Source organism: Vitis riparia, chromosome 15 (assembly GCF_004353265.1).
Source record: "Vitis riparia cultivar Riparia Gloire de Montpellier isolate 1030 chromosome 15, EGFV_Vit.rip_1.0, whole genome shotgun sequence".
Taxonomy (NCBI): domain Eukaryota; kingdom Viridiplantae; phylum Streptophyta; class Magnoliopsida; order Vitales; family Vitaceae; genus Vitis; species Vitis riparia.
In genome coordinates, this window is record NC_048445.1 from 11,160,444 (window position 1) to 11,174,705 (window position 14,262).

The window sequence follows — 14,262 nt, forward strand, 5'->3', positions numbered from 1 at the left end:
TTTTTAGTGTTGTCTCTTAGTATCCATTGGTTTATTAGTCAATTACCTTAGTTTTCTTCACTTGTTTAGTAGAGATCTCTTTAGGGCGGCTTAGAGGGATGTTACCCATATGATACCTTCTCAATAAATAACTTGACCCTCAAATTTAGACTCGATTTTCGTAAATATAAGTTTCCTTAAAAAAGAAGTCACTTAGGGCTTTATTTTTTATTTTATTTTCCCCAATAAATAAAAATAAATGGCAACTCCAACTTTTTTCAAACATTACTTTTTCACTAAAAAGTGAGTCACCATCGAGTGGGGACACATGTGAAAAATGTAGGTCCTCAAAGCTCTTATGCAACCTTACATTTTTATTAAAATGCTCTTATGCGCATATATAAATAAAGAATTGGATATCCCTCGATAAATGTGTCACTAAAAACTATTTAAAAAAATTTCTAATACTGTTTGGTCATTCTTCTTTGAAATAGTTTTTAAAAACAAAGTGAAATAAAAAATAATTTTTAAAGAAAAAGTCAAAGTTGTTTTCACTAGTGCTTAAAAACAAATGGAAAATATAAATTTCTTTTAAAAAACTATAAAAAAAATAAATAAAATTAAACATGATATCATTTTTTTTTCTCTCCATGATTTAATACCAATACCATAAATCCTAAAATATGGTCTTCCTATAAATTACACGTACTTTTTTTAATTTATTTTAATATTTCTAAAATTTTTTATTAATCAAATAAATTTCAAATCAAATTGTATTTGATAAATAAAATTCATTAATTTTCAAAGTAATTTGAAACTTAAAAATTGATTTAATTAATATTAAAAAGTCATGAAACTCAATAATATTAGTAAGTCATGGATCAAATTTTATTCTAAATGTTTAGGTTAGTTATATATATATTCTTAGAAAAATTAGGCTAATCCATTCTATGGTAATCATCCTAGAGAGAGAGAGAGAGAGAGGGGGGGGGGGGGGGGTGAGGGGGTGAATAGGGTGATGGTCTCTTTTTGCTAATTTAAACTATGTGAATGTAAGAGACAATTATATGCAAGTATATAATAAACAATATAAAGAAAATTGCATATAAATTAAAAGAGTAGGGAAGAAAGAATGCAAATACAAGATTTTATAGTGGTTCGGTGCAACCCGGTCTACATCCACTCTCCTCTAGCTTCAATCCCAAGCTTGAGGTTCCACTAATTTAAGGCTTCCAAACCAAGCCTTCAAGCAATACAATTGGATTATGGTTCCAATTCACTCTCTTGGACTTTTGGCTCCAAGCACCCTTTACACTTCTCAAGAGATATCCTACTCTTGAACAACCCCTCAAGTGATACCCCACACTTGAGAAACTTCCTCTCAAAGATTTACAAATAAATGATTTCACAAAATCCTAGTACAAAAACTTTAAGCTCAAATGATACAAAAAAATTATGATTGAAATGTGCACTAAGGATATGCAAGTTTTAGAACAATGGTGCACTCAAAAACACTCTCCCAAGGCTCAAATATATTCAAGAAAAGTTTGGGAAGGTTAAGCTCATTAAACAATGAAGATTGGAGCCTTTTTATAGAAGAGAAAAGCCAAACTAGCCGTTTGGGGGTTCGATTGGTCGAGCTAGGGGTTGATCAGTTGACTAGCCGTTAGCATTTAATGCTTGGCATGTGATCGTTGGACCTCGACCGACCCTTAATCGGATCTCGATCGGTTGAGGTTCAACCTTGACCGGTTGAACAACCTTGACCAGTAGAACAACCGTTCTAGAAGAAAGAAAAAGTTTTTTGCACCCTCGACTGGTTGAGCTGGGGGTCTACCCGGACCTCGACCGATTGAGCTGGGGGTTGACTCGGACCTCAACCGGTTGAGCTTGCGGTCGACCTGTTCCTCATCCGGTTCAACCGGTTGAGCCATTTTTTTGGCTTAACAACCAACTTTTTCAACTTAAAACCTTTTAAAATAAGTTTGAAAAACATTTAACACAAGGTTTTAGTTGAAAACATGAAATCATCCAATTCTTAAAATATTTAAAACAAAATAACTCTTGGATGATTTTGGTGCATAAGTAAAGAATGTAATGCATGAAAATCCTAGTGCACCAACAACCTTACAAAGAGATCTTATGAAGCTTAGGTCTTGAAAAACACTTCTCTTTGAGATGGTCTTCTTCTTCATGATTTCTCATTGACTTGATTTGTCTTTGTGATTGCCACTTTGGAAATCATCTTGCCTAATTACACTTGAAATATAATCATTAGTTTTAAACCTTGTTTTGTTATCATAAAAATCAAAATTAACCAAACCATGGTTTCACATATATATATATATATATATATATATATATATATATATATATATATATATATATATATATATATATATATATATATATTACAATTTTTTTTTATTAGGCAATTAAATTCCAAATTAAGCAATACTTAAGGGGTGTTTGGTGCATAGGAATGAAGAGTGAGAATAGACATCTCATTCATTTTCTCACTCATTCCCATGTTTGGATAAATTTTATGAAGGTAGGAATGAAATAAAAAATTATTATAGCAAAAATCAAATTCCACTTATGAGTGGGATTTTAATTCATCCTAGGTATTTTGATTCATTCACCCAATGAGATAATATAAAATGGCCTAAAATTACTATTTTACCCTTGATAATTTAAATGCTCTTGTATATTTTTATTTTTATTTTTTGTAAAATATAATTCTATAGCTTCTTTTACATGACAAATTATTCAAATTTGATAAAAGAATAAATGGATATTTGCATATTTTAGGGGTTGTGAATTTTATTGGATATAATACTTATTGAAAATTAGAATGAAGTTTAAGTTTTTATTTTATCTTTTGGAAATGGGAAATGTATTTGCTAGCTTTGAGAATTCAAATATGATAATAAATATATTTTTTATTTTTTATTTTTTGATAAAATATAATTTTATAGTTTCTTAGGTGTGACAAATTATTCAATTCTTTTTATAAAAAGAATAATTGAATATATGTACATTAGAGTTGTATGATTTTTTTATGGTTAATTATTTATTTATTGAGTACATATTATTTGTTTAGTCTTATCATTTAGTAACAAAAAAAAACCTTTCAAAATTTATTCTTATAAAATATAAGGGTATTATTATCAATTTATTTCTTTTTCATTTCCATTCCTATTATTATTGAACATTGGAAGGAAAACAAATAATCATTTTAACTTTAAATTCCTAAGTTGATCCAAACACTAAAAATGGAATCACATTCATTTCCATTTCACAATAAATTGGAATAGGAAAAAAAAATATCCATTCCTATTCTCCATTCTCGCGTACCAAATACCCGCTTAATACATTTAATTCATTAACAAATCTAATAATTTTAAAAAATAATTTAAAACTTAAATAATAAACTCATTAATCCTATAAATTCATGAATAAAAAATGGTTCATAATGGCTCAATTATGTAACAAGTTTTTTACTTTCATTTTTAAAAATTATTTTTTAAAAACAACATGCCAAAGAACCTTATTTTTATAAAACACTAAAAAACCATTTTTTGATCTTGAACTTAAAAATAGTTTTTAAAAACAAGTACTAGAAAACATGATCCAATTGTCCCTTAATTTTCTCCCCCTTGACCTTTTTTCATAAAAAAAAATCAAAAAGAGAAAAATGTTATACTAATTTTCTTTTTACCTTTTTTTCTTCTATTTTTTTTCTCTTTTATTTTTCTTTCCATAACACTTCACAGGAAGGAAAATCAACATAGCTTTAGGTAATTAATACTTTTTCCTCTTGCTTGTCACTCCACTAGACTCCCTCTCAAATTTAGACATGCAACATTCCATTCCATTCCATCCCATGTGGCTAGTCATGTTCAACCAAGAATCTCACCTAAAATGAAATAAATAAAAACTGCAACAGAAGAAACAACTACCACAGCTACAAACAAGTCCTAATTTTGCAACTCCAAATTCATAAGCTAAGTATGACTTCTTCATGGGTAAGCCATGCAGATTATTCCTTAATCTTATTGTAAGGATTTACATTTCATGATAACTCATTTGAACCCATTCAATCATTCCTAGACTTTTTCTTGGGAAGGATTCTGAGTTTACATAACATTCAAATGATAAGAGGAAAAAGGTTTTCTTGGGTTTTCATTCTTAATGTTTTTGCAGGTCTCTGGAAGAAAAGATGGTATAGAAACATACCAGACATTGAATGCCTCTTAATTCACAATCTAAAGGGCCACCTTTATTAAACAAATAAATTAAAAAGTTAGCTAACTCAAGCTACATTACATCCACCAAAACATACCTTAAGACATTTTTTAGCAGCTTCCCAAACAAAAGAAATGAAACGCATTTTGAAGATCACAACCTCAGAGGAGAAGCTAGCAGCAATTAGGCGTCACGAGAAACTCCATAGGGGAGAAGTGCAGCAGCCACAATCCTGCCTTCCTCATTTAGTATGTTGTATGTTGATGCAGCATTTCTCTGAGACAAGAAGGAACAATTATGAAGTTCTGAAGACCATAGCAGTTATTAGAGTAAGGGGAATTTATAGATGCCATTACTTGGTTTGCTACTGCCCGCACATTTTACACAACAGAAATCTATCATGCTGCGATTAATAGGAAGGCTTATTGCCGATATCGAATAAATAGATGAGATATGCATCAGTAAATAAATCAGAAGTTCACATTTTTAAATACAAGTATTTTTATAGGAATCAAGTTCTATTATTGCCTGCCAATGAAAAGGTATCAAAAACTATTTCAAAAAGGGAAAACAGTGAGAAGAAAATTGATGGCAACCAACAGCAGTTAGGCACTATTGAGTATAGTAGCAAACACAATAATGAGAAAAGGACACAATAGGGCCCCTAGTGTGGAGGAGAATATGATCATTAAGATTAATTACACCTTTACTACCACTTGTACAACAGGTGCTCGGTTAGTAGAACTGCCCATACGAATATATAGGTACCAGGCTTAAAACGTTTTCTATGAAATGATAAAGTCCCTAAGAATTCAAGGGGCACAATATTTTTAATACCTGTAGAACAATCTATGACAACAATCCATTATGTTTTTAATGGCTAAGAGTGATATTGATGGCATACACAACTTATTTTTGAACGATTATCTAGTTGTGGATTGGAACCGTCTTGTGTGTCCAGTTTGAGTGCGCACCGTTTTGGTGGGTTATAAAGACAATATCAAATAGATATGGGCGAACTAAACTATTAACATTCAGAATCTAAAGCATGCTAAACTGCAAGGTTCTAAAAATTTTCAACCAGAACAGCTGTTGACTTTTTCCAATTTTTTTTTTTTTTAGTTTCAAGCAATTTGGAAATTCTCCACATTTCAAAATTGAATAAAACAAGCTTTATCTCAAAAAGAGTTTTAAAAATTTTTCTGATTCATTTTGATTTGTCCATTCAAAAATTAATGCTAAATTTAAATTTTAAAATCTGAGAAATAGATATGGCTTTAAGAATCAAATATAATGAGTTTTGAATTATGAGCGCCCCTTTGAGATAAATTGTGAAGACTTATAAATATGTTACCTTACAGGCAAACAACCTTGCTCACATTAAATGTGTTAATAATCTTGACTGATATTACCTCCACTTAATTTAGGCTTAAATAAATCCAATTCCAAAAGGGGAAAAAGTGGGGACGAGGAAGAAATTATATTATGATAAATACCGAGTCAACTGCTTCTAGTTTCATGCCAGTAGATTGGATGTAGCGTCGAAGCTCAGGATCTACTTGTTCAATATGTCTTCCACAGCCAAGAATCAAAATTTCTGAAATGAACAACAAGAAGTGAATGGCTATACAGAAAGCTAAATACAGATAAGAGAGTTGATAGTATACATTCAAATAGGTTCTTATGTGGAGGCCATGAGGATGGACCTTGAGGTGTTCTCGTAAGAAACACTTCAAGTATCTAACAACCAGATGTGATCTAACCATAATTCCAGACACAAGTATCTGGTTCTCAAGGAAGCTAAATACTGATATAAAAGAAGAAAAACCAGTAGAAGATCATCTCTGGGTACAAGAACAAAGAACAACCACCCCACACATGGTCTGTTGACATTTAATCATTCAATTATTTGTTAATGATCAGAGCAGGAAAAATCCAGATGATTTTTTTAACCATTTAGTTAGTTGCATTTACCTAGATGGAAAGCAAACAGTAAGCAAAAAATGTAAGGAAAAAGTATGCAAAATGGTTGCATCTTTGACCTGAAATTTGAAGTAATTTGTGGTGGGCTTGTATAACATGCAGTCTATCAGATTACAAGTAATACCATGATTGAAACATATTAGAGCTTGAGCAGGTGTTATCATGTGCAATATTGCATTAGGGGGCATCATTCTTAATGTTCCAATATAGCATCAAATTTCTGCTCTTAATGAATTCAAATTGAAATCTTACCTGGTATAGGACGCACAATTCGAAAGATAGATAAGCTGCATTAGCATAAAAAATGACAAAATATAAGTTAAATACAAGCAGACTTCATGAAAGAATGTATTTATTCTAGTTAAATTACCAAAAACTATACATAACCTAACTGTTAACACCACAATTGATTGAAACTCTTCATCTTGAGGGATTGAAAATATTGTAGAGAGTGAAACAGCCTAGGAGATTCTATAGATCAAGACTCGGTGAATCTCATGACAGAAAAGATCATCTCATCCCCAGCAATTGAAAGTAACAGATCTGAATGGCATGGATAACAACAATCATATATAATGCAGAACATATACACATGGATATTTTGATTATGGAGAACACCACAAAACCTTGACACATCAAAAGCCAAGATTATATTGCCCCTAATCAATTAATGGTCTCCACTTTAAGATTTCTAAATTTGCATGAGAAAAGGTCATAAGAAGCAATAAATCATTAATTAAAGTAGAAAACAAATAAACTCATAGATGAGTATCACAACCATCTCTATGTAGATGGTTTAGTTCATATACTTCAAAATTCTTGATTACATTTTCCACTAGTATCTTATATTCAACCTAATGCTAAGAATTGTGAATGCTTGGTGAAACCTGCAAAAGTTCACTCCTCTTTTTCATACCTAGTAAAAAATTGGAAAGTTCTAATTAAATGTTTCTCCATTACTGTCATGCTTAGAAGCAGTGGCAAAGGTTTTTATCATCAAGTGATAAACTTTGGAATTTCCCCAAGAATATTTGGGGCAAATTGATAATCTCATACAATGGTTTTGTATGGGTAAAGGAATACAATCGTAGGAGTGTCAACCCTGATGTGATTTGGGAATATGGCTAGAGCAGAGTGCAAAAAATTTGAACAATAGGTTTGGTTTCACTGAAAATTTATTTGCTAAAAAAATCCATTCCCCACATCTTGGTATCAATCCTCAATGAGCTACTTCACAATTTCTTGAGCCTCATCTCTTTGAACTAGAAAGTTGCTTCAATGAGTAACCAAAGAAAAGGAAAGTAATTGGCCCTAGATTTCCTCCATCTCAAGGTCCTCCCAAATTTAATTTTGATGGGTGCACTTTGGGGTTCTAGATCAACAGGGAAAAATGGGGTTATCAGAGATTATAAAGGGGAGGTGGCAAACAATAATACCAAAGCAGTTGGTATAACTATAAGTATTGCCATTGATGTTGAGCTTTTAGGCCTTTGGGAAGGTTCAAATATATGCTAGCCTGGGTGCAAGGAAACATCATGTTGAAGGGGATTCCACTATTTGTATGTCATGGGCCCTTTTAGGTGGCAGAGAGATACGAAGAATCTCTCACTTGATGAGGAGGATTAATGCTCTTAATGGAAGCATTTAATAATCTTTTACGTGGAGATATAGATCGTCAACCAGGTGGCTGATGTTTTGTCTAAAAGGGTTGCCAGGTCTTTAGAGAGGTAGTTCTATCTTTCTTGAGTGTTTTGAGCCTTATGGTCAATGCTTTGTACATTACTTTTTCTCTGTATATGTTTTGTTTTTTAGAAGGATGTTTATAATATTTACAAAGTTAATAGTTGAATAAGTGAATTTAAAGGGGCCTTAGGACATCCTTTGAGATTATTAATCATTAGGCAATGGAGTTATGTAAAGAACGGGGCTAGTTTGAAATTGGATCTGTTGTGAAATAAAATTGCATGTCAGTTTGGGTTAGATGAAAAATTATAGAGAACTGTGGGATCAAAGATAAATACCTAAAATTCGGTCAGTGGAGTGAACTGGCAGTACCATCTAAAACGATGAAATCAGGTATTTGAGTTTTGTTTGGGTTGTTTCAGTGCAGTTTCTCCAGGAGAAGGAATGCAGCTACTCGGGAGCTGTAAGGAGAAACTACTGAGGGGAAGAAGAAGGCAAGGAATTTGCTTAAATGCAAAGAGTCAACCTATTAAGCTCAGGAAATTCATAATTTCAAAACCTAATTCTGGAAATTTAAAGGAAAACAAATGATTTGTCAAAGATTTGATATGGAATTTATGGGTTAATGTTCCGACATGATAAGGGTTTGCATATACCTTGTTATTAATCACTTCTCTGAAACTTTCTGAGTTTAAACTAGGAACAGCTTAGATTACTCTCTTTGTAAATTTAAACATTACATATGCTTGTTATTACTTTTCAAGCTTTCGTCACCTTACTTGGGTCTCCCCCTAGGTGCTCCTTTCAAGTCTGTGGCGGTATGGGATGGGGTGGAGGAAAGGTCTCACAGAAAGTTAGCCATGTGGAAAAGGCAATACTTATCAAAGGGTGGGAGGATTACCCTAATCCGGAGTACTCTATCTAGCATGCTCATCTATTTCAGGTCTTTGTTCAATATTCCAAGGACAATTAGGATGAGGTTCAAATAAATTCAAAGAGATTTCCTTTGAAGAGGAGGAGCTCTTGAGCAGAAGCCACACTTAGTAAGGTGGTCTATTGTTTGTACAGACAAAAGCAAGGGTGGACTAGGGGATAAGGAATCTTGCAAAGCTAAACAAAGTCCTTCTAGGTAAATGGAATTGGCGGTTTGTAGAGGATAGAGGAGCTTTATGGAAGCAAGTTATAAGTGGTAAGAACGCGATAGAAGAGGGAGGGTGGTGCTCCAAGGTGGTGAGAGAAAGTTATGGGGTAGGGTTATGGAAAGCCATTAGAAAGGATTGGGAACTCTTAGCAAATAGGGTTACTTTCTTAGTAGGTAATGGGCGGGGAGTGAAATTTTGGAAGGACAATTGGTGTGGTGATGTGTCACTATGTACTTCTTTCCTTATTGTTTATGCTATTGCTAATTTTAAGGAGGATTTTTTTTTTTTTTTTGGATCAGAGAGGATTGGGTGGTGTATGTTTGGCACCCAATAGTCGAAGGGGGATGTTAGGCCCCTCGTTTTTCTGGGGCCTTAAATGATTGGGAGGTAGATTTGGTGGAATAGTTTTTTTAAAGTTTGCAAGGGAGGAGCGTGTGTGGGGAAGAGGAAGATAAAGTGATTTGGACAGGATCGAAGAATGGAAAGTTCTCTATTAAAGCCCTATACTCGACTTTGGAGATAGAAAGTACAATGCCATTTCTTGCTACTATGATTTTTAAATTGTGGGTTCCGCCGAAGGTAGGCTTTTTCATTTAGGAGGCTTCTTGGGCACGTTGGACTATTTAAAGAGGAGAGGGTGTTTTTTGGCAAACAGACGTTTCCTTTGGCTTGAAGAGGAAAAGACCATTAACCACAATCTTATCCATTGTGTCAAGACAAGGGTGTCATGGAATCTTTTGTTCTCCCTGTTTAGTGTGCTTTAGGTTCTTCCTTCTTTAGTTAGAGACATGCTCTTCGGATGACGTGGTTCTTTTGTGGGTAAAAGGCAGAAAAAAGGTGTGGAGGGCAGCTCCTCTTTGCTTATTTTGGACTATAAGGAAGATAAAAAACAAAAGAGCTTTCAAGAATGAGGAACAATCCGTTCTAGGACTAAAATACACTTTCCTTTGTGACCTATGGGATTGGTCTAGGTTGTTTTTAAGTTATGGTCCTTCTTCGATTGTAGATCTTGTGGATTGGGTGGGTTCTTTATTAGGGGGGTGTAGTTTTTTGTTGGTCCCTCTCCTCTTGTTTGTGCTTTTAAGCAGGTCATTATATACTTCCTATGTACTTCAGAGCACTGTTTTGGTGCTTTTTTATTGATAATACATGCTTGCTTTACTCATTAAAAAAAAACTTATTGAAAGTATAGAAAACAATTTTTCCCTAATTTAAAATAAAATCAAGAGAAATTTTTTCTACAGTATTGATCAAGATGCAGCAAAGTTTTCTACAGGATTTATTTTAAGAAGAAATGACTAATTAAAATTTTATTAGAATGAGAAATCAAATTCAAGTGGAATGAGACGTCCTTCAGAAGGAAGGAAACCAGAAGAAACATCCAGCATAAATAAGGAGGAACCAATCACTCCCAAAATACAAACATCCCAAAAGGAAGAGAAATAGTGAACCCAAAAAGCTTCTAAAGCACTTATTTTTTTAGCCAGTAGTCGGTCTCCTTTTTGCATCCTCCACAGCCACCTAATCTCTAACTCCAAGGAAGTATAATGTCCTTACTCTAACTGTAGTCCTAGGAGACTATGCTTCACCTTTTTATCCAATTAGTGACAAGGAGAAATCACCTTCCTTTTTACTTTTATTTTTGTTTTTGTATTTTAGTTCTTTTGTTTGTTTGTTTGTTTGTTTGCTTGTTTTTTCTTTTCTTTTCTTTTTTCCTTTTTGTTCAGAGGTAACTATTTTTTTTTTCACATTGGGAATGGAGCCTGGAACCTCCCAAATCCCCATAACAACTCCCTGCCTCTTGAGCCAAGCTTTTAAGGGACAAGGAGGCATCTCCTTCTACATGTGAATTCGTAATCCCCTTTGAGGAAGCTTTTTTAACCCCCAAACTTGCCAATTTCTTGATCTGCAAGCATAAGTTGTTGCCATTTAGCCAAGGATAAGCCAGGAAAGTACAATGGTGGGCATCTCCAAAACATCTGCAATGTCGACTGAGTAACCAAGATAAGAGCCATCAAAGAAGAGGTTTGCTTTTCCCTCAAAAGGTGCTCCCACAAGGACAAGAATTATCCCTTATCTACACCTAATCCAACATTATGAGGAACAAAGGAACTGCTCAAACTTTCAAATAACTGAAACCCATATGAAAAAGAGAAAGGGACCCCTATCCCAAAAAATTCTGACATCATAATTCTTTCCTTAAAAGATTTTAGTATTGTATGGAAACACAGAGTCCAAAAAGTGCAAAGAATAGAGAAGTCCCAAAGCATCCTACCTCATTCCCACCTCCCTGATCCTATGACAAATCTCCATCACGTCCATTGGATATGCTGATGCAACCCATCTCATTTCCTATATAAAATAACCTTTGCCACAAAGATAAGCAACAGGGCAATGATAAAAAAATGATTAATGGTATTACTATTCTCCTTACATAGGATGCACCAATTAGAGGTTAGGAACTTTGTTGGTATCTTACTTGCAAATTTTCATTACTATTGAGTCTCCTAATGGCCAAGGACCAACACTATGCTTTGACTTTCCAATTATCTAGAACCTGACTCTGTACTTCACCATTATAAATCATGTTTATAGTTGACCTCATAATTAATATATCAATTGTGTTTAACTAGTGAACATATTATATATAAGTAGGTCAATGAGTATCTTTGCATCTAAGCTAGACAACAAGTTATCCACAACTTTCCTTACAATTATAAGCCTTTTTTGCTGTTGTAATATTATTCCATATTTCATGAATTTTGATTTAATACATTCATATTTCTCCAAATTTTTTAATAGATTTCCATTTTTACACATGGACACAGACACACATGCCAAAAACACTTGACATTTTTGGAACATTAGCCTTAAAAAACACAAATCACAACATACTATAACCAACATAAAATAACATAAAAGTTTTGGTTTGTAGAAATAGCTTGCACGCACAACAAATTCCAAACTACCATGAAAAATTAAAATATTCTTGTCATATCTTTTTGCCAATTTTGACTATGCGAAGTTTATGTGAAAGGTTAAAATATTTTCCATGCCTTATGCATAGTCCAAAACTCATCAACCAAGGCCATTCAATCAAAGATGATTAGTCTTCGAATATATATAACCTCATGTAAAAATGATTCAGCTAACTCTTGCCATCCAGGATACAACATATATATATACCTCAGGGATAAGTTTTAGCAGCCAAATGCATGTATTTCACAGTAGTTATTTATGATTAGACATGGAAATTGCAAAACAAAGTATTTATACATATTAAGAAAAAAATAGTAATGTACCTATCTGCAGTGATTTCCGATAATTTCTTTGGACCCCAAGACAATAAAACATTTCCAACACAAAGCAAGCTCCCTTCATACTGTACTCCACTTACAGTGAATCCAGTGTCAGTATACCTATGAAACAAAAGTGATGAACTTAATGTAAACATTAGCATCCAGAAACATATGTACTAAGTGTTATCTTATGATTTAGAGGCCACTTGGAAGTGATTCTTGTAAAACACTTTTGGCCAGTAGTGCCTCTGTTGGTAGCACTTCCATCAAAAACAATTTTATGAAGAATCAGTTAGTGCTTGGATATAAATAAAAAATAAATTAAAAAAAGTTTCGGAAGTGTTTTTTATAGCAGGATATATGACCAAAAAGCGAATTTTTAAAAGAAACACCTACCAAGTGCCAAACCAAAGTCATTCTCTTGATTTTTAAAAGTGATTTTGGAAATTAAACACTTAATTAAAAAAACGCTTCTAAGGATTAAAAACAATTTTAACCCTTCAGAATCACTCCCAAATGCACTCTTAGTAATGCACGAAATATAGTTGGTCCAGTTTTGGTTCTTGGCATGTTACCTAAACCAATTTCAGCTTTGAAATTCAAATGAATCAATCAACTAGTCATACATAGCCAGGATAACTTTAATTTTCGGAGATGGTGCCTAAATCAGTTTGAGCGTACAAATTCAATCAGGAGTTATGGACTAGTCAATTATAGTCTGTCCAAAGTCGGATTCTAACATAGAGCCTACCTGAATTCCAGTTTAACATTAACAGGCCAGTTACATATAATCGGTCCAGATTTAAGTTCTAGAAATGGTGCCCAAATGAATTAAAGCTCAAAATTTCAAACAACTTAACAGCTACTCACATGCAATCAGGTCAAATCCGACTTTGGTAATGGTACCTAAATCAATTTCAGCTTCAAAATTCAAACCGAGTTATCAGGAAAATTCAAATTTTGGGCATGATGCCTCCATCAATCTCAGATGAAAACATTCAAACCAGTTAAAAGCAAGTCAGACAAAGTTGGCCGAAACTCAATTTCAGAGATGGTGCCCAAAACAATTTTTGGATAAAACCCAAACCAAGAAAAGGCCAATTTGCCTAAAACGAAATTTTCGTAATTCAATGTATCTCTTCAACAACGGTATATAAACAAACAGCTTATATTCATAGATATTTCATTTCTGGACATACAAGGATTGAAATTGGAAGAAGGAAATTGAAAATCAATACAGCAAAGGGCCTTGGCCTTGAGCCTCCACATGGGATAATGAAGAAATAGGGGGAAGGAAAGAAATAGAGAAAGTGAATAGGTACCCTTGAAAGCGGAGTTGATCTTCGGGGACGTTATCGATGAGATTGATCTGATCGTAGAGAGAGAAAGCGCGTCGGAGGGAAGGCAGCGGCTGAGTAGTGGGTTTTGGAGGCTCCTTCCGCAGAGCTCTCATCAGAGTTGGCAGGGTTGCCACTGCCCTTTGTCTCACAAACATCATCTGTCTCTCTCTCTGCCCTCTCCTCTCCTCTCTCTCTTGGGAGATTATATATATATATATATATATATATATATATATATATATATATATAGGAAATTAATTTAACATTTTAATATTGGTAAACTACATTAGGAAAATTGAAAACTGGTACCAATATCAAGACCTTCGAAGTATGTAAAGCCTTCCCTAGAAATAGGGATGACAAAGGTGGATCGAGATTGGGTCGAGACGGATTGGCAACCAAAACATTCCTTTCTTAACTTTACATACTCCCCTTAGATTTGGGTATGGTTGAGCAAGGAACCATCTTTTCTCTTGATTATTCAGTTTATTGAGTGAAGTTTGAATATTTGTGACGGAATGGAATTCTAATATCCCACATCGGTTGATTATTAATATTGACTAGGCCTTATATGTGGGTTTACCTTTA

At 33.6% G+C, this 14,262-nt stretch overlaps 1 protein-coding gene across 1 annotated transcript; it reads right to left on the reverse strand.

Moving 5' to 3' along the window:
• Nucleotides 1–4,034: 4,034 nt before the first annotated feature.
• On the reverse strand, nt 4,035–13,873 carry LOC117932776 (NADH dehydrogenase [ubiquinone] 1 alpha subcomplex assembly factor 3). Its single transcript, XM_034854100.1, has 5 exons — nt 13,657–13,873; nt 12,338–12,454; nt 6,463–6,497; nt 5,724–5,824; nt 4,035–4,503 (listed from the first exon to the last, which is right to left on the reverse strand). Exons 1-5 carry the CDS (start codon nt 13,830–13,832, stop codon nt 4,411–4,413), a joined length of 522 nt encoding a protein of 173 aa, XP_034709991.1. The 5' UTR covers nt 13,833–13,873; the 3' UTR covers nt 4,035–4,410.
• Nucleotides 13,874–14,262: the final 389 nt, after the last annotated feature.

What these genes read in the sequence shown, in the direction of transcription:
- LOC117932776 (XM_034854100.1), bottom strand. Translation starts at nt 13,832, where the DNA reads ATGATGTTTGTGAGACAAAGGGCAGTGGCAACCCTGCCAACTCTGATG. An exon ending in TCGGAAATCACTGCAGATAG is followed by an intron (nt 6,498 to 12,337) that starts GTACATTACTAT and finishes ATGCTAATGCAG; the next exon opens with CTTATCTATCTTTCGAATTG. An exon ending in AACTAGAAGCAGTTGACTCG is followed by an intron (nt 4,504 to 5,723) that starts GTATTTATCATA and finishes TTCTTGTCTCAG; the next exon opens with AGAAATGCTGCATCAACATA.